The sequence below is a fragment of the Heterodontus francisci genome, chromosome 19 (assembly GCF_036365525.1).
Source record: "Heterodontus francisci isolate sHetFra1 chromosome 19, sHetFra1.hap1, whole genome shotgun sequence".
In the NCBI taxonomy this organism is placed as follows: Eukaryota; Metazoa; Chordata; class Chondrichthyes; order Heterodontiformes; family Heterodontidae; genus Heterodontus; species Heterodontus francisci.
This window is the reverse complement of record NC_090389.1, coordinates 10,686,457-10,708,309: the sequence shown is the minus strand read 5'-3', so window position 1 is coordinate 10,708,309 and position 21,853 is coordinate 10,686,457. Positions and strand designations below refer to the sequence as shown.

Below are 21,853 nucleotides of genomic sequence, written 5' to 3'. Positions count from 1 at the left end.
TGTAATCATTCTATAATTCCTGATGCGGTTAATCATGGTGAAGTTGCAGATCCACAGGTACCATGCACCCTCCAGAATTTATTGCCTGTCCTGAGTTACCTTCACTGAGTGGCTTGCTAGGTCACGTCAGAGAGCAGATAATTAAGAGTCAGCCACATTGTTATGGGGCTGGAGCTGCATATAGGCCAGACCAGATAAGAATGACAAGATAACCTTTCCTGAAGGATCTTGGTGTACCAGTTAGGTTTCTATGACAATCCAACACCAAGATGGTCATTTTTACCGAGACAGTCCCCACCACAAATAGCATACACTGCCACGTGAATGCGATTTACCCATTATTCGCAATGGTTGGTAAGCTATGATAGCACTATTTATGTTTTTGCTGCTCATCAACATCTGCTGCTCTCTGAACATCTACCTGAACACACCTCCTTACTGCTGGACCCTGGATTGACTAAGGACCTACTTATTTCAGTGCTTTCCATCTTCCACCCCTCTCTTCTGGAGTTGTTGCTCTCCAATGCACAAGGACCCATCTCTGTAATGCCCCAAATGAAATCTGACCACGGCTGCCTTTTCACTTTCCTTTTGTTGTCTCACACGGGAAACATCTCTCGATAGTAAACAGCGACACTTCTGACTGGTAGGCCCTTCGCCAGGGCAGAGGAACTGAATTACATCATCGATGGGTGTACGTCAGATTAGAAACCAGAGCATCAGTAATTTTTTTTTTTCACTGTTTAATTTTCCAGGCTATTACAGATAATCTGTATTACAGATACATATGCGTATGTAACTCATACAATACACTAACTTTTTTGATCTCTGTCTCAATACATCTGTAAGAGATTTACCACTGTACAATAACTAAGCAGTACTCACAGGCAGAAGGCAATCTTCCCTTCGTCCAAGTCTATCACACAAGTGACAATATCTCCAGCTGCCCAAGCCTAGGGGACAAAATAAATGTATTAATGTACACTACAAACAGAAAATTAATTTTCATTTCTGCACATTCCATTATCAGACATCCATTTACAACAAGTTAATTACCCCAGTACTTCAGATGGCAAGTGCGAGAACATGTTACTCTCTGTCCCCAATATCTTCATATTGCTATTTCTCTGTCTTTCCTCTTCTGTGTGGATACAGGCAAACTACTTCCTCTGGTGGTCGAGTCCAGTTCAAGGGGGTATAACCTTAAACTTAAAGCTAAACCATCTAGGAGTGAAATCAGGAAGCACTTCTTGACACAAAGGGTAATGGAAATCTGGAACTCTCTTCCCCCAAAAGTTTGTGGCTCTTTTGCGGTGAGTGGGGGGGATGCGTGCAGGAAGAAAAGAAGGGTGGGTGCGAAGACAAAAATACACATTTGGAGAGGTGGGACTTAAGGTAGAGAGAGCAGTGGCAAGTTACAGCGATGCTGGAAGGAGTTTCACAGGGTAGGGGCAATAGTGGTTGAAGAAGCAACCGATAGTGGAATGAAGGAAGGAGACGAGAAAGATTCAACTAGTCTCGGACCAGTGTAGGGTGCAGACAGGAACATATAGCAAGTGTTCATCTCCGAACAGCCAGCTGGTGAAGAACAGTATTGGAGCCCATCTTTACTCAGTCTTTCAGTTATTTATAGAGTTAAATATTACAAGCATACACCTTCTAACTCGACCACACCACAGTTTCAAGTATCTCTTTATATGTGCTCAAGTGAAACCCCAGGTGATGCCAACCACCTGCATACAATTAAACACAGTCCCTTTTTTCTCTTTAAATACAACTTAGAGTTAGAGTTAATGTGCACAACCAAAATTTCAAAAACCTCCATATTCTATACAAAGCATTACATTGCGAGACAAGTCTCCTCTAGGATCCCTAACAATTTCTTCATACAAGCACTGTTTTACAAAAAGAAAACATACAATTGATGACTTGCATCCATCCATTTAATTTTAGAGATTGCCTTTCTCTCCAGCATTTGTTTCAAGCCAGCTAGGTCAATCTGTAACCTTTTCTCACTCTCACTTTTTGTAGTGTATATTATTCCACAAGGAACGATATCTACATTAACATTCAATGGGTATACTATCTTCAGTATGCTGCTTGCATAAAATCTCACTTAAAATATTTGACAAATAGAATCCCATATCCACTATCTCCACAAGAGCCAGTATATCTAACAACCCTTTTTATTTTTTTTGCTTCCCTAGCTTAAGGACAACATTTCCCATTTTCACCTGTCAAAAATATTATGAAACCAGCTGCACGAGATACCCATCAGAAAGATTAGCATGTAAAGCATCACTAAAAATGACTACCGTCATGTTCTTTGGATCACCTACGGATGGAAAGTTAAGTTAACTTTTCATCAGATTTAATTTTTTTAATGTTTTATTTGCACTTAAAACTGGTTTAGACTTTAGGGTGTTTCACGGTAGCACTTAACTCCAACACATCAAACTAGCATCTGGTCTAGTCCGAGTGCCTAACCAGTTCAACTGACCAATCAAGCTTCGCAATTGCTCTGTCTCTTCTTTAGATATAACATCTTTCTGTGATGACCTAGCACAACTAATTGGGATGGGAGTTACCACTCTAAATAAGACTGTTGATTTAGAATTATTCCATGCCTACTCAGCTTAATATCTAAACCAATATATATTGTTACGACCGAGGCTGGAGGCGGCACATTCTTTCTTTAGTTTCACTTCTCCACAGGTCACAACATGTATTTAAATGTTTACCCGGTTACCGATACAGCCAATTATATACTCGATTTGTATTTCAGTATAAAATCCACCAACCAGGTTTCTTTAATAAACAATAAAATTATTAATTGATTATAAAACAAGACTTATTCTGACCACCTCCAGGCACATATCTATTGTGTCTTGAGATAAGGAGGCCCAAAGATTCAGTAAAGATGCAATGCTTATTAACACAAGTTGAAATATGTAAGTTCCTTTGTAAATTAACCTAACACACACATCGGTTAAAGAAAAAAATAAAGACATTTTCTCTGCAGAGATCTCTTTACAAAAAAGTAAAAAAAAAACTTTGGCCAAATACCTGTTAATTCTTGAAGGAAGAAAGGATAAGATATGCAAGGTTCTCTGCTGGCCTTTTTTAGTCTGACGTCCGGATACTCATAGACGGCTATCACTGGGATTTTATTTGGAGCAGTGCTCTTCAGGTGACATCAATAATTAGTCTGACAGGCTTTTCAGGGGAAATGTGGAATCAATTTCACCAGTCCACACACACTGGATTCTCATGGTTTTTCAAAGAGGTGGAAAAAGGATGAGCTGGTGTCTTCTCTCTTCGCAGGCTGATCTCCAACGGACTCAAAACAATCCAAAACAAAACCAACTCTTGACCATCATAAATCTTGACATGTCACTTCTCTGTAAAGAACTCCCCTAGTCACCAAGACTCTTGCTGTTTATTTAGCTTAAGGCATGTGACATCCAGTAAGGACTTGTTTTTAAACAAAGTTTCCAAAGTCCTTCCAGTGACGTTTTTTTAAAGAAAGTCCAGCATCTATGGAATCTCTTCAGTCCCAAATCAATCCATCACCACAATATTCAAACACAAGTCCTCAAAAAATATTAAAAATGGAAGCACTTTCATAACAATATTTAAAAGCCCCACAAGCCTGACTCCTAATTTTGAGTTCTACTATAATCTCATTAATACCATTTCTCAAATTTCGCAATACCATCCCATAAGAAATCATCAACATGCATCACGAAGATGCCTGACAGTTTCCCTTTATGATACCAATAAAACATTGCAGGATCTGCTTTTAATTGAACACAACCTATTTTCAACAAAACAGATTTCAATGAAAAATATCACACCCTGGAAACATCATTTAGGTCATAGACGCATTTGTTTAGTTTCCATAGTTTGCCTTCTGCATCTGCTGCCTCTTTGAGCAGTTTCAGAAACACTTCTGAAAAATATCACCCTGCAAAAATGCAGCTTTTGGGTCGATTGATCTATGCTCTCACGAATCTATAGCTAAAAGAGTAGAAAAGATTTTCAATATTACTTTTCCAGCTGTGGGAGAGTCACTAACATCTGTATCACAATCGCTCTTCAAAACCCCCTAGCAACTAGCCTTGCTTTAGCCTTATAAACCCCATCTGCAAGGACTTTTTCAGTACAAATCTATTCAAACTACAGCCTCTACTTGCACTTTTATGTCTGTTGGGACTACTACTGTGAGATCTCCCTCATGCACTATCGGAGGGTCTTTCTCTGGTAAACGATCCTTTTCTGATACAAGAGTCACTTCCGAACCCACGATCAGAACTTGCACGGCGCTTTCGTACTCTCCACTCTTTGACCATATTTCTTGGCCATCATCTTGAACATTCAAACAATATTTAAACTTGCCAGTAGCTTTTCCTGCATGTCCCACAATTGTCGCATCCTTTCATTTATTAGACCCCTCTGGAATATCTGTCACACAAATACTCACTGGGCAACTGGCCTTTGGATACAATAGCTCTGTCCTGTGTGTCATGATCACTCACATTAGATTATCTAGCTTTGATCCACCTGTTCCTCAGGACCTTCATCACAAAACACTTGAGCATTTGAGGTATAAGGTGCCTTGTTTACTTCTTTCAGCTGCTCAGAGGCCGAGATTTTGCAATTAATCCTGATTATGAGGAATGAACCTTAACTGTTTGATTGCCACGTTTGATAGACCATCTTACCATCACGATCTATTAATTTACCAGGGCTTTTACATTCCTTATGACTCTCTCTTTTGCAATACACCAAATCTCCTGAACTAAATTCTGCCTCAGGTGGTTTTATACAATACCTCAGAGCTCTCCAAATTTTCTCCGAGACCTCAGGCTTGATGAAAGTCTGTCTCCCTGCATGTAAAACGTTCAAATAGGCAGAAAAAAATATAACTAATTGTAGGATCTTTACAAACAGGAGGACTATCGCACAGCACATAAGGCAACTTGCGATTTTGTCAATAGACCAACTGATAGAGGCTATACCCTCCAACCAACTGGAGTGAATTCTTTGCACGTACAGCTCATGCCAAGGTGGTTGTCAACTTGCAGTCAGGTTGATCAACTAAGATTTTATGCAACATTTGATCAATCACATGACTCCTTTCACAGAATCCATTGTTGAAGGGACTTTCAGCTGCGATATTCATGACCATAATGTTCATATTTTCACACGTCTCTGAACTCATCATTGGCAAATTTCCCTCTATTACCAGTCAGAAACTTAGCTGGTGTCCAAGTCCAGAACCTAACCATTTCTCCCTGATTTTGTCTATAATCACCCTTTGGTCCTTATGAAGTATTATTGGAGAAAGACTAAATCTGGTTGCCAGGTCTATAAAATGTAGAACGAACATATTTCTGTCTTTGTCACATACCTTTAGATCCATGGCAATTATCTCATTAAAGTCACACGCCAATGGAATGCTAACAATAGGAGGTGGCAGCATCCTCTGATACTAATCCTCACTAATTTCATCAATTAGCCTCATATACTCTCCACCAACCACACCTGCATCTTTTAGCAGGATTTTTAAACTTTGGCAAGTAAAGTGAGCAAATTGTCTACATAACTTGAAGACTATTTGCTTTTTTTCTCTCTGATTCTTATCATCTGATGCCATTAATACTTGTCTATCACTGATGAGCAACATCAGATTTTGTTAAGGGGATACAATAATCCCCTGACTGAGTAAACCCCAGATCCACTGACTTTCCAAAAATAATTGCCTTATCCTGCTCCATGTCAAGTTTCATTTGTGTCTTTTTCATAGGTTCACTCAACAGCATAGGTATCTCACAATTAGTACTTATCAAATGGCTTACTCCAGCTATTTTACATGGAATTACAACTCGCTTTAGTGACATCAATGTGTTGTCATCACCAAACCGAAAGCAAGCAGTACTTTTATATTCCTTAATCCTGCGCGATCCTTACTAGAGTGGTTAAAGTGTTATCTTGATTCAAACTGTTCCACATACTGTCAAAGTGCAAGAACTTTTTAGCATACTACAGTTGAATGAGTCCACAACTAAACACATTCATTGGGGGACTAAAACCTGTGACTAGCACAATTCATTCAGATTCATCCTCATCTTCATCAGAATTCTCTGCATCATGTGTCATTTCGAGGATGTTGGCTCTCTGCTTTGGGCAGTTCATCGCATCATGATAAATTTAAGTCACATCTGAGGCACTTAGTACCTGTTACTGAGATTCATTCGCCTATTATTGCTGTTTCAATTCTGTCTTCTGCTGTAAAAGCCAGATCTCCTAAAGGTGCTTTCATCCTCATTCAACCTGTCTATAACCATTCCACATATTGATGCCTGTGTCCACTTTGAAATCTGGCAATCATTGAGTGCTCTATTCTTTGTATCACCACGGAATGCTCCATTTGTTCCACCAGGGCTGTAGGAAATGACTTGTTTCACCAGGGATTTTTTTCAAGGCAGCACTCATCTGATCCAACAGGGAGTCCCTCTCTTGAGAACCGACCAGTTAGAACTAGAACCCTGTCCATATGTGATGCCTTAAGATAATCCAAAAATTTAACCCCTAGTACTGATCCAGGATCTCTAAAATGAATTTCGGCAATCTTTTTGAATTTCGTCAATCTTTTATACAATCTGTTAAAGTCCATGATATATTCCTCCATCGAATAACCCAGTTTTCCGAAATCTATCAAAGTCTGCCCATGCCTCAGACAGTTAATAAATCATCTTTCAAATTTCATCCAAGATCTCGAATAGAAGATCCAAATCTTCATCAGTATCCAACTGATGAGCATCCAACTCACAAAAAACTTTACTTCCAGTAGTAAGCAACAATGCCAAGTCCATACCTTGCTTCCTCTTTGGTAGGGCATAACACCCCTGTCCACATATCCACTTCATTCTTCCACTGGTTATATAGGTCAGAATCCGAGAACATTGGAGGGTAATCATACCCCAACAATTTACACTTGCTTTCTGCCATTTCTCACAATGGCCATTAGGATTGTAGCTTACTGTCTGAATTTTTTTTTAAGCTTCCAACCTTCACCTTTTGGCAACCATCCTCTGCTACCACATTCATATCCAGACAGCCAGTTGGTGAAGGATAGTACTGAACCAATTTATACTCAGTCTTACATTTATTTACAGAGTTAAACATTACAAGCATATACCTCCTAACACAGCCAAACCACAGTTTCAACGTGTCTCTTTATATGTGCTCATATGAAACCCCAGTTAATGCCCACCATTTGCAGACAATTAAACACAGATATACAACTAACAGCAAGGTGTGAGGCAGGGAATGTCTACAGGGTAATTTGAAGGCAACGACAAAGATGCTAAAGATGATTTGCTTAAGTACAAGGAGTCAGTAGAGCTGGGCAAGGACAGGGGTGATGTGGCAGTGAACCACAGCATTTTGTATGAGCTATAGTTTATGGAGATGGGGATGTCAGCAAGCAGAGCACTGGTGAATCCAAGTCTCAATGATAAAGGCACAAAAATGGATTTTAACAGCAGAAATGAAGAGATAGGAACAAAGGCAGACAGCAATTAGCAAGTGAAAGAAAGCAGTCTTCGTGTTGGATCGGAAATGGGAAGAAAGTCAAGCAATATGCCAAGGCTCCTGAGCTCTAGAGTTTGCCCGAGGTAGAGGTGGATGGTATTTGCAAAAGTGGAAAGCTGTAGAAATGGAACAAGTTTACATTGACATCTTCCATTATAATTGTGGACACAAGTATTTAAAAAGGAAATATAAAAAAAGTACAAAATCTATCACTTTAAAATGGGGTCTAAATCACATCTGCAAGCCCTGGTCCAATTATCCCTTCCCCTTTACCTTAAGACTATGCCTGGTCAGCTTTGCAATGGAATAAAATGGAAGAGGATTACATACACAAAAATGGATATACACACGCATTTGAACAAAAATACACAGATGCATTTAACACCATACTTCCCCTCAAAGGCTCAGCGAATTGGAAAGAAAGCGCCTACTGCAAACATTGAGAGTGTAATTGTTGCTGGCTATCTTAGCCTCATGAAATTATGCAGGAATCACAAATTCAGCTGGAAATAATTCTGTCCTTGCTCACACAGACCTTGTTGTTCAAATTACTATGTCAATCCACGAGTCACTTACTTTGCCATAATTCGTGGTTGTGACATTCCACTTGCGCACTCTATTTCCATCGTAAGCATAAGAATCCGACGTGTCACCGACCCCTTCCTGTTGGGCAGACAGACACGTGTCAGGAAGATGCACTGAACAAACAAGCAATCCCTGAACCAGCATAAGGGCTGCTGGCAGGCCTCATCAGACAGGGAACAGACCTACCTTAGGCATCGATTATGCTCAGGTTAGGACAACCTTAACATACAAACTGCGACAATTAAAGAATTCGAACATTACAGTAATAAAGTAACTCTGTGTGGAGTAAAGATAAAGTGTGTAAATACTGCTGTTCTACTTTCTTCTAAGTAAGACACATCTGACAACAATCCCCATGAAATGGTGAGCAAATTAATCACAGTCAGACACAGCTCTCAGCATCCCTGCGAAAGTGCATGAGTTAATCACAGTCAGACACAGCACAAGTAATGCCAATGAAATAGCATGTGAGTTAATCAGTCAGACAGCGCAGTCAGTAACCTGTGAAAGTGTTAATCACAGTCAGACATGCATTTAGTAATCCCTGTGAAATAGCTTGTGATTTAATCACAGCTACACAGCACTCAGTAATCCCTGTGAAACAGTTGTGAGTTTATCAGTCAGACACAGTACTTGGTGGTCAATAATCTCTGAAAGTGAGTTAATCACAGTCAGACACAGCACTCAGTAATCCCTATGAAAGTGAGAGTTAATTACAGGCACAGAAACAGTGTGTGTTAATCACAGTCAGGAAAAGCTCTCTGCCTCTAAATGAAACAGTGTATGAATTAATCACAGTGAGACTCAGCTCTCAGTAATTCCTGTGAAACAGTGAGTGAGTTAATCAGTCAGACTCAATTTTCAGTAATCCCGGAGAAACATAGGAAATAGGAGTAGGCCATTCAGCCCGGTGAGACTGCGCCGCCATTCAACCTCAATGCCATTTTCCCCGCACTATCCCCATATCCCGATATCTTTAATATCTAGAAATATATCGATCTCGGTCTTGAACATACTCAATGACTGAGCATCCACAGCCCTCTGGGGTAGAGAATTCCAAAGATTCACCACCCTCTGAGTGAAGAAATTCCTCCTCATGTCAGTCCTAAATGGCCTACCTCTTATACGGAGACTGTGTCCCCTCGTTCTAAACACCCGCAACGATCTTACCTGCATCTACCCTGTCGAGCCCTGTAAGAATTTTGTATGCTTCAATGAGATCACTTCTCTTTATTCAAAACTCTAGAGAATACAGGCCCAACCTCCTCAATTTCTCCTCATACCCACCAACCCAGGGATCAGTCTAGTTAACCTCTGTTGCACTCCCTCGATGGAAAGTATACCCTTCCTTAGGTAAGGAGACCAAAACTGTACACAATGCTCAAGGTGCGGTTTACCAAGGCTCTATACAATTGCAGCAAGACATCTTTACTACTTTACTCAAATCCTCTTGCAATAAAGGCTAACATACCATTTGCCTTCCCAATTGCCTGCTGCACCTGCATGTTAGCTTTCAGTGGATCATGAACAAGAACACCCAGGTCCCTTTGGACATCAACACTTCCCAATCTCTCACCATTGAAGAAATACTCTGCATTTCTGTTTTTCCTACCAAAGGGGATAACTTCACACTTATTCACAGTATATTCCATCTGCCATGTTCTTATTCACTTACTTAGCTTGTCTAAATCCCCCTGAAGCCTCTATGCACCCTCCTCACAACTCTCATTCCCACCTAATTTTCAGTCATCAGCAAACCTGGAAATATTACATTTGGTCCCCATATCCAAATCATTTATATAGATTGTGAATAGCTGCGGCCCAAGCACTGACCCTTGCAGTACCCCACTACTAAAAGCCTGCCAACCTGAGAATAACCAATTTATTCCTACTCTCTGTTTTCTGCCCATTAACCAATTCTCAATCCATGCCAGTATATTAGCCCCAATCCCATGTGCTCGAATTTTACTTACTAACCTCCTATGTGGGACCTTATCAAACCCTTTTCTATTTAATCCTCAAAAGACTCCAACAGGTTGGTCAAACATGATTTCCCGTTCATAAATCCATGTTGACTCTGCCCAATCCTACCATTTGTGTCCTGTTATAACATGCTTTATAATAGATTCTAGCATTTTCCATACGACTGATGTCAAGCTAAGAGGTCTGCTGTTCCCCGTTTTCTCTTTCCTTCCTTTCTTAAATAGTGGGGTTACATTTACTACCTTCCAAACTTCAGTGAGTGAGTTAATCGCAATCAGACTCAGGTCTCAGTAGTCCCTGTGAAACAGTGACTGACAATCACATACAGACAAAGCTCTCAATAATCCCTGAGAAGCAGTGAATGTAAGCTAATCAGACAGACACATCTCTCAGTAATCCCTGTGAAACAGTGAGTGCGTTAATCACAGTCAAACACAGCTCTACATAATCCAGGTGAAACAGTGATTTAATTAGTCACACTGTTCTCAGTAATCCCTGTGAAAACGTGTGAGGCAGACACACCACTCAGTGGTTCCTGTGAAACAGTGACCTGAATTTAATGCTGTGGCTGTGGCCCCAAAAGCCAGAAGCAACCCCCGCGGTAGCTGTTACAAAGAGCCCCAAAGGGATTTTATGTCCATCAGGCAATTAACTGCCGGGCGGCGGTGCTTCCGACCCTTGAAGGAGAGGCAGTGACGTACTGGTATTATCACTGGACTAGTAACCCAGAGACCCAGGGTATTGCTCTGGGGACATGGGTTCAATCCCCACCACAGCAGAAGGTGGAATTTGAATTCAATTAATAAATCTGGAATTAAGAAACTAGTCTAATGATGGCCATGAAACCATTGTCAATTGTTGTAAAAACCAATCTGGTTCACTAATGTCCTTTAGGGAAGGAAATCTGCTGTCCTTACCTGGTCTGGCCTACATGTGACTCCAAACCCACAGCAATGTGCTCGACTCTTACATGCCCTCTGAAATGGTCTAGCAAGCCACTCAGTTGTATCTGACCGCTACAAAGTCAATGAAAAGGAATGAAACCGGACGGGCCACCCGGCATCGACCGAGGCACCAGAAACGACAATGGCAAACCCAGCCCTGTTGACCCTGCAAAGTCCTCCTTACTAACATCTGGGGGCTTGTGCCAAAGTTGGGAGAGCTGTCCCACAGACTAGTCAAGCAATAGCTTGACATAGTCATACACATGGAATCATACCTGAAAATGTCCCAGACACTGCCATCACCATCCCCGGGTATGTCCTGTCCCACCGGCAGGAGAGACCCAACAGTGGTATACAGTTGGGAAGGAGTTGCCCTGGGAGTCTTCAACATCAACTCTGGACCCCATGACGTCTCATGGCATCAGGTCAAACATGGACAAGGAAACCTCTTGCTGATTACCACCTACCGCCCTCCCTCAGCTGATGAGTCAGTACTCCTCCATGTGGAACAGCACTTGGAGGAAGCACTGAGGGTGGCAAGGGCACAAAATGTACTCTGGGTGGGGGACTTCAATGTCCATCACCAAGAGTGGCTTGGCAGCACCAGTCCTAAAGGGCATATCTGCTAGACTGGGTATGCAGCAGGTGACGAGGGAACCAACAAGAGGGGAAAACATACTTGACCTCGTCCTCACCAATCTGCCTGCCGCAGATGCATCTGTCCATGACAGTACTGGTAGGAGTGACCACCGCATAGTCGTTGCAGAGACTAAGTCCCGCCTTCACATTGAGGATACCCTCCTTCGTGTTGTGTGGCACTACCACCGTGCTAAGTGGGATAGATTTCGAACAGATCTAGCAATGCAAAACTGGGCATCCATGAGGCGCTGTGGGTCATCAGCAGCAGCAGAATTGTGCTTAACCACAATCTGTAAACTCATGGCCCAGCATATCCCCCACTCTACCATTACCATCAAGAAAGGAGACCAACCCTGGTTCAATGAACAGTGCAGGAGGGCATGCCAGGAGCAGCACCAGGCATACCTCAAAATGAGGTGTCAACCTGGTGAAGCTACAACCCAGGACTACCTGTGTGCCAAACTGCGTAAGCAGCAAGCGATAGACAGAGCTAAGCGATCCCATAACCAACGGATCAGATCTAAGCTCTGCAGTCCTGCCACATCCAGCCGTGAATGGTGGTGGAGGTGGCTCCACAAATATCCCCATCCTCAATGATGGGGGAGCCCAGCACATCAGTGCGAAAGATAAGGCTGAAGCATTTGCAACAATCTTCAGCCACAAGTGTCGAGTCAATGATCCATCTCGGCCTCCTCCTGAAGTCCCCAGCATCACAGGTGCCAGACTTCAGCCAATTCGAATCACTTCGCGTGATATCAAGAAACGACTGAAGGCACTGGATACTGCAAAGGCTATGGGCCCTGACAATATTCCTGCAATGGTACTGAAGATCTGTGCACCAGAACTTGCCATGCCCCTAGCCAAGCTGTTCCAGTACAGCTACGACACTGGCATCCACCCTGCAAAGTGGAACATTCCCCAGGTATGTCCTGTATACAAAAAGCAGGACAAGTCCAACCAAGCCAATTACCGCCCCATCAGCCTACTCTCAATCATCAGTAAAGTGATGGAAGGCGTCATCAACAGTGCCAACAAGCGGCACTTGCTTAGCAATAACCTGCTCAGTGATGCTCAGTTTGGGATCCGCCAGGGCCACTCAGCTCCTGACATCACAGCCTTAGTTCAAACATGGGCAAAATAGCTGAACTCAAAGGGGAGGTGAGAGTGACTGCCCCTGACATCAAGGCAGCATTTGACCGAGTATGGCATCAAGGAGCCCTAGCAAAACTGAGGTCAATATGAATCAGGGGGAAATCCCTCTGCTGGTTGGAGTCATACCTAGCGCAAAGGAAGATGATTGTGGTTGTCGGAGGTCAATCATCTCAGCTCCAGGTCATCACTGCAGGAGTTCCTCAGGACAGTGTCCTAGGCCTAACCATCTTCAGCTGCTTCATCAATGACCTTCCTTCAATCATAAGGTCAGAAGTGGGGATGTTCGCTGATGATTGCACAATGTGCAGCACCATTCGCGACTCCTCAGATACTGAAGCAGTCCGTGCAGAAATGCAGCAAGACCTGGACAATATCCAGGCTTGGGCTGATAAGTGGCAAGTAACATTTGCGCCACACAAGTGCCAGGCAATGACCATGTCCAACAAGAGAGAATCTAACCATCTCCCCTTGACATTCAATGGCATTACCATCGCTGAATCCCCCACTATCAACATCCTAGGGGCTACCATTGACCAGAAACTGAACTGGAGTAGTCATATAAATACCGTGGCTACAAGAGCAGGTCAGAGGCTAGGAATCCTGCGGCGAGTAACTCACCTCCTGACTCCCCAAAGCCTGTCCACCATCTACAAGGCACAAGTCAGGAGGGTGATGGAATACTCTCCACTTGCCTGGATGGGTGCAGCTCCAACAACATTCAAGAAGCTCGACACAATCCAGGACAAAGCAGCCCGCTTGACTGGCACCCCATCTACAAACATTCATTCCCTCCACCACCGATGCACAGTGGCAGCAGTGTGTAGCATTTACAAGATGCACTGCAGCAACGCACCAAGGCTCCTTCGACAACACCTTCTAAACCCACGACCTCTACCTACTTGAAGGACAAGGGCAGCAAATGCATGGGAACACCACCACCTGCACGTTTCCCTCCAAGTCACACACCATCCTGACTTGGAACTATATCGCCGTTCCTTCACTGTCGCTGGGTCAAGATCCTGGAACTCCCTTCCTAACAACACTGTGGGTGTACCTACCCCACATGGACTGCAGCAGTTCAAGAAAGCAGCTCTCCACCACCTTCTCAAGTGCAATTAGGGATGGGCAATAAATGCTGGCCCGGCCAGCGATACTCACATCCCATGAATGAATAAAACAAAAAGATATCTCATCTCCAAGAGCTGCCTGCCAATTGGAGGGGCTGCAGCTTGAGTCCCAGCAGCTCTACCAGGAGTGGCAACCACTGCTGGGACTGCGCCCAGCCAGGACCAGCAAGATGGACTAGGTACCAGAACCCAGTTCCGAAGAAGGGTCACTAACCCGAAACGTTAACTCTGCTTCTCTTTCCACAGATGCTGCCAGACCTGCTGAGTGATTCCAGCATTTCTTGTTTTTGTTCCAGCTAAGTGGGGTTGGGCTTGCCAGTCATGCAGGCCCTGACAAGGGGGTATGGAGGCCGGGAGGGTGTTTCAGCCCTTGCTGCCAGGAGTGCCTTCTGTGGGCCACAGGATGCCCAATAAGGAGGTCCATCCCACCCTACACCATACCAAGCCCAGAGAGGATGCCAGCTTTTACTGGGCGATTGTCCCATGTGGCAGATGCCCTGCGCACACACCCGCCCCCCTACCAGTGGTAGAAAAGAGGGGGAATGGGTATCAGTTGGGTTGCACTTCGGTGGAAGTGATCATAATTTAGTTAAATTAAGGGTAGTCATGGAAAAGGACAAAGATGTCAAGGGATGTAAAGGACAGGATAAAGAAAAAAAGGACAGCTTATGACAGATACGGAGGACTCATTACTCCAGAAAACCTAGAGGAGTATAAAAAGTGTAGGGGTGAAATTAAAAAGGAAAGTATGAAAACGAAGAGAGGGCATGAAAAAATATTGGCACTAATATCAAGGAAAACCTGAAGATTTTTTATAAATACATAAACAGCAAAATAAGAAAAAGTAGGGCCTATTAAGAACCATAAGGGTAACCTGTGTGTGGAAGCGGAGGACGTTGATATGGTTCTTAATGAATACTTTGTGTCTGTTTTCACAAAAGGGATTATACAGACACTGCAATCAGGAAGGAGGAGTGTGAAATATTAGATGAAATTTACAGGCCCAGATAAAATGTATCCCAGGCTGTTAAAGGAAGCAAGAGAAAAAATAGGGAGGCTCAGACCATCATTTTCCAATGGGAACAAAAGAGGAGTTGGCCAAACGGCCCCTCGAGCCTGCTCAGCCATTTAATTAGATCATGGTTGATCATCTATCTCAACACCACTTTCCCGCGTTATACCCATATGATGTCTATCAATTTCTGTCTTGAACATGCTCAATGATTGAGATTCCAAAACTCTCTGGAGTAGAGAATTCCAAAGATTCACCACCCTCTGAGTTAAAAAAATTCCTCCTCATCTCAGTCCTAAATGGCCGACCCCTTATTCTGAGACTATGTCCCATGGTGCTAGACTCACCAGCCACAGGAAACATCTTATATGCATCCACCCTGTCATGCCCTGTAAGAATGTTGTAAGTTTCACTGAGATCATCTATCATTCCTTGAGACTCTACAGAATACAGGCCCAGTGTCCTCAATCTCCTCTTATAAGACAATCTCGCCATCCCAGGGATCAGTCTGGTGAACCTCCATTGCACTCCCTCTATGGCAAGTATATCCTTCCTTCGATGAGGAGACCAAAATTGTACTCCAGGTGCAGTCTCAGCAAGGCTCTATACAATTGCAGCAAGACTTCTTTACTCCTATACTCAAAACCTCTTGCAATGAAGGCCAACATACTATTTGCCTTCCTAATTGCTTGTTGCACCTGCATGCTAGCTTTTAGTGATTCATGAACAAGGACACCCAGGTTCCTTTGGACATCAACACTTCCCAAACTCGCATCATTTAAGAAATACTCTGTCTTTCTGTTTTTTCTACGAAAGTGTATAACTTCACACTTATTCACATTATATTCCATCTGCCACGTTCTTGCCCATTCACTTAGCCTGTCAGAGTCCTCTTGAAGGCTCCTTGCATCCTCCTGACAACTTACATTCCCACCTAATTTTGTCTCATCAGCAAATCTGGAAATATTACATTTGGTCTCCACATCCAAATCATTTATCCAGATTGTCAATAGCTGGGGCCCCAACACTGATCCTTGCGGTACCCCACGAGTAACACCTGCCATCCTGATAATAACCCATTTATTCCTACTCTCAGCTTTCTGTCTGCTAACCAATTCTCAATCCATACCAGTATATTATCCCTAACCCCACGTGCTCTAATTTTGTTTACTAACCTCCTGTGTGGGACCTTCTCGAAAGCATTCTGAAAATCCAAATACACCACATCCACTGGTTCTCCATCTACTCTACAAGTAACATCCTCAAAAAACTCCAGCAGCTTTGTCAAAAATACATATCAATGATTTGGACTTGAATTCAGGGGCTATGAGCAAGTTTGCACACGATACAAAAATTGGCTGTGTGGTTGATAATGAAGAAGCATGCTGTAGACTGCATGAAGATGTCAATGGACTAGTCTGGTGAGCGGAACAATGGCGAATGGAGTTCAATCCAGAGAAGTGCGAAGTAATGCATTTGGAAAAGGTATTCAAGGTAAGGGAACACACAATAAATGGTAGGATACTGAGAAGTGTAGAGGAACAGAGGGACCTTGGAGTACATGTCCACATATCCCTGAAGGTGGCAGAAAAGGTAGATAAGGTGGTCAAGAAGGCAAATGGGATACTTGAATAAAAGCAAAATACTGTGGATGCTGGAAATCTGAAATAAAAACACAAAGTCCTGGAAATACTCAGAAGGTCAGGCAGCATCTGTGCAGAGAAGTAGAGTTAACATTTCAGGTCTGTGACCTTTCATCAGAACTGTTCTGATGAAAGGTCACAGACCTGAAACATTAACTCCACAGATGCTGCCAGACCTGCTGACTATTTCCAACACCTTCTGCTTTTTTTTTTAAAGAAATACAGCACTGAAACAGGCCCTTCGGCCCACCGAGTCTGTGCCGACCATCAACCACCCATTTATACTAAATCCTACATTAATCCCATTACCCTCTCACATCCCCACCTTCCCTCAATTCCCCTACCGCCTACCTAAACTAGGGGCAATTTATAATGGCCAATTTACCTACCAACCTGCAAGTCTTTGGCTGTGGGAGGAAACCGGAGCACCCGGCGAAAACCCACGCGGTCACAGGGAGAACTTGCAAACTCCGCACAGGCAGTACCCAGAATCGAACCCAGGTCGCTGGAGCTGTGAGGCTGCGGTGCTAACCACTGCACCGCCCCATATATGGGGTCCTTGCCTTGATTAGCAGAGGCACAGAATATAAGAGCTGGGTATGCTAGAACTGTATAAAACGTTAGTTTAGCCACAGCTACAGTTCTGGTCACCGCAGTATAGGAAAGATGTGATTGCACTAGAGAGGGTACAGAGGAGATTTACGAGGGCGGTGACTGGACTGGAGAATTTTTGTTATGAGGAAAGATTGAATAGGCTTGGGTTGTTTTCTTTGGAACAGAGGAGGCTGAGGGAAGACGTTATTGAAGCATATAAAAATATGAGGGGTTTAAATAGAGTGGAAAGGAAGGCCCTATCCCACTTGGTTTTGGGGTCCACAACTGGCAGGGGGGCATAGATTTAGAGTAAGAGATAGGAGGTTTAGAGGGGAAATATTTTCACCCAGAGGGTGGTGGGGACCTGCAACCCACTGCCAGAAAGGGTGGTAGAGGCAGAAACCCTTGGAACATTTAAAAAATACTTGAATATGTACTTAAAGTGCCGTAAACAACAAGGCTACGGACCAAGAGCTGGAAAGTGTGATTAGGCCAGATGGCTACTTGTTGGCTGCGCAGACACAATGGGCCGAATGGCCTCTACCCTTGCTATAAACGTCTATGATTTTATGACAGTTCTCAGCATCAGTGTGAAGGTACATGAGTTAATAACAGACACAGCTCTCAGTAATCCCTGTGAAACAGTGTGTGTACTAATCAGTCAGGTGCAGCTCCCAGGAATGTGAAACAGTGCACGAGTTAGTCACAGCTAACACAGCTCTGAGAAACAGTCTGTGAGCTAATCACAGTCAGACACAGCTGTCAGTAATTGTTGTGAAACAGTGTGAAAATTAATCACAGTCACAAAATGTTCAGCAGAGTGCAGGAAAAATATATTCCGCTAAAAGGAAAGAACAAACTAAACACAAGTGAGACTCCATGGATGAATAAAGACATAAATGAACAACTGAGGTCACAAAACAGGCACACATTACGTACATAGGCAGGAGTGCATGATAAGAGAGAATACGAAGAGATTAGGAGAGAAGATAAAAAAAAAAATGAGGAAAACAAAAAGGAACTATGAAATTAAATTATCAAGGAACATAACTTATATTTATACAGTGCCTTTATCATAATAATCCATCCCAAGGCACTTCACAGGCTCACTATGAGACTAAATATGACACCGAGCCACATAAGGAGCTATTAGGTCAGACATCCAAATGCTTCGCAAAGAGGTAGGTTTTAAGGACTGCCTTAAAGGAGGTAGAGATGCAGAGAGGTGTAGGAAGGGAACTCCAGAGCTCAGGGCCTACGCAGCTGAAGGCACAGCCACCAATGGTGGAGTGATTAAAATCAGGGATGCTCACGAGGCCAGAATTGGAGGAGCGCAGATATCTCAGGAGTTGTGGGCTGAAGGAGGTTACAGAGATAGCGGGGAACAAGGCCATGGAAAGGATTTGAAAACAAGGATAAAAATTTTAAAGTCAAGATGTTGCTTGAGCAGAAGCCACTGTAGGTTGGCAAACACAGGGACGATAGGTGAACGAGACTTGGTGTAAGTTAAGACACAGGCAGCAGAGTTTTGGATGACCTCAAGTTTGCAGAGGTTGGAATGTGGGGGACCAACCAGAAGTGCATTGACAAAGCCTACAGGTAACGAAGGCAAGAACAAGGCTTTCAGCGGCAGATGAGCTGAGACAGGCAATGTTACGGAGTGGAAATAGGCGGTCTTCATGATGGCATGAAGTCGAGGTCAGTAGCTCATCTTGGGGTCAAATGGGGCACCAAGGTTGTGAACTGACTGATTTAATCTAAGACTGTTGCCAGGGAAATGGATGGAGTCAGTAGCTAGGGAACAGAGTTTGGAGCGGGGACCAAAAACAATGGCTTCAGTCTTCCCAATAATTAATTGGAGGAAATTTCTGCTCATCCAGTATTGGATGTCAGATAGGCAGTCTGATAATTTAGCAACAGGGGAGGAGTGGAGAGAGGTGGTGGTGAGGTAGAGCAAGGTGTCGTCAGTATACATGCAAAATCTAACACTGCTTTTGATGATGTCGCCAAGGCACAGCGTGTAGATGAGAAAAAGGAGGTGGGTCAAGGATGGATGGGGACACCAGGTAACGGTACACAAGCAGGAAGAGAAGCCATTGCAAGTGATAGTCTGGCTTCGATAGATAAGAATGGAACTAGGCAAGAGTTGTCCCACCCAGCTGGATGACAGTGGAGAGGCATAAAACAAAACAAAATAGTTTCAGGCACATCAATAAAAAAAGGCTGGGATGGGAATAGGACCATTAAGGGATAGACAGGATAATACTACAGGTATCGATAGAGAGGTGACAGAAATATTAAAATAATTATTTCGCTTCAGTACTTACCAGGGAGATAGAACAAGTAGACGTGACATTAAATGATGAGATGAGTAATGAGATAAGTGTATTTAAAATTAAAAAAAGAGGATGTATTGAATAAACTAAGCAAATTCAAAGAGGATAAAGCCCCTGGTCTGGAAGGAATGCCGCCTCCTGAGGTCCACAGCATCACAGATGCCAGTCTTCAGGCAATTCGATTCATTCCACGTGATATCAAGAAATGGCTGAAGACACTGGATAATGCAAAGGCTATGGGCCCCAACAACATTCCGGCAATTATACTGAATACTTGTGCTGCAGAACCAGCCGTGCCCTTAGCCAAGCTGTTCCAGTACAGCTACAACATTGGCACCTACCTGACAATGTGGAAAATTGTCCAGGTATGTCCTATCCACAAAAAGCAGGACCAATCCAATCCAGCCAATTACCGCCACATCGGTCTACTCTCGATCGATCATCAGCAAAGTAATGGAAGGTGTCACGGACAATGCTATCAAGCAGCACTTAAACATGAATAATCTGTTCAATGATGCTTGGTTTGGGTTCCACCAGGGCCACTCGGTTCCTGACCTCACTACAGTCTTGATCCAAATATGGATTAAAGAGCTGAACATAAGAGGTGAGGTGAGAGTGATTGCCCAGGATATCAAGACAGTATTTGACTGACTGTGGCATCAAGGAGTCCTAGCCAAATTGATGTCAATGGGAATCAAGGGGAAAACTTCTGCACTGTAACAATTCTATGATTCCCTACTGGTTGGAGTCAAAGCTCGCATAAAGGAAGATGGTTGTGGTTTTTACGGGGCTTTATCCTCTTTGAGTTTGATTAGTTTATTCAATACATCCTCTTTTTTTATTTAAATACACTTATCTCATTACTCATCTCATCATTTAATGTCATGTCTACTTGTTCTATCTCCCTGATAAGTACTGAAGTGAAATAAATACTTCTGTCACCTCTTTATCGTTACCTGTTGAAGGCCAACCATCTCAACCTCAGGTCATTGCTGCAAGAGTTCCTCAGGATAGTATCCTAGGCCCAAACATCTTCAGTTTCTTCATCAATGACCTTCCCTCCTTAATGTCAGAAATGGGGAGGAGAAGGAGGCAGGTACTACACCTCCTGCATTGCGCTGGAGGTAGCAGAAATGGCAGTGGATGATCCTTTGGATATGATGACTGGTGGGGTGGAAAGTGAGGACAAGGGGAACCCGGTCGCGGTATTGGGAGGGAGGGGAAGGCGTAAGGGCTGAGGTGCGGGAGATGGATCAACAACAGCGTTTGGGGGGGGTGGTACTGGTGGGGGAATCCTTGGTTGAGGAAAAAGGAAGACATATCAGAAGCGCTGCTGTGGAAGGTAGCATCATTAGAACGGATGCATTGCAGACGGAGAAACTGGAAGAATGGAATGGAGTTCTTACAAGGGGGAAGTGTGAGGAAGTGTAGTGAGGTAGCTGTGAGAGTCATTGGCTTATAATGAATATTAGTGGACAGCCTATCCCCAGCGATGCCACCAAACACATCTTCCCTCCCCTCCCCGTCAGCATTCCAAAGGGATTGTTCCCTCCACAACACCCTGGTCCGCTCCTCCATTACCCCCAACACCTCGTCCCCTTCCCATGACACCTTCCCATGCAATCACAGAAGGTGTAATACCTGCCCTTTTAGCTCCTCTCTCCTCATCATCCAAAGCCCCAAACACTCCTTCCAGGTGAAGCAGCAATTTACTTCTACTACTTTCAATTGAGTATACTGTATTCGCTGCTCACAATGCGGTCACCTCTACGTTGGGGAGACCAAAAACAAATTGGGTGACTGCTTTGCAGAACACCTCCACTCGAACCGCAAGCATGACCCCGAGCTTCCAGTTGCTTGCCATTTTAATTCACCACCCTGCTCCCATGCCATGGTCCTTGGCCTGCTGCAGTGTTCCAGTGAATCTTAATGCAAACTTGAACAGCATCTCATCTTCCAATTAGGTACTCTACAGCCTTCTGGACTCATGGAGTTCAACAATTTTAGAGCACGACTCTTGTTTTTTTTTATTTTATTTTATTTTTTAACCATGGGCATTGTCTTAAACTTGTTTTCATATTTTTGCTTTTCGACAGAGCTGTTCGTTATTCCGCCATTAAGACTCATCTGGACTAATACTGTGTCTTTTAATACAACTATCGGCACTCCCCATGTCTTTGTTCCATGACATCTTGGTCATTTAATCTCTCCTGCCCTCTGCCCTATCACACACCTTTCC

General features: G+C 43.4%; 1 protein-coding gene across 4 annotated transcripts in view; it reads right to left on the bottom strand.

Annotated features, from left to right (window-relative positions):
* Window positions 1-21,853, bottom strand: part of LOC137379949 (E3 ubiquitin-protein ligase RNF123) — a 536,536-nt gene that overhangs the window by 482,089 nt on the left and 32,594 nt on the right. For all 4 annotated transcript variants that reach the window (XM_068051365.1, XM_068051363.1, XM_068051364.1 and 1 more), the window contains 2 exons: window positions 8,176-8,262; window positions 886-953 (listed from right to left, as the gene is read on the bottom strand). In XM_068051365.1, the coding sequence (XP_067907466.1) occupies window positions 886-953; window positions 8,176-8,262 (155 nt within the window). The remainder of the gene's footprint in view (window positions 1-885; window positions 954-8,175; window positions 8,263-21,853) is intronic.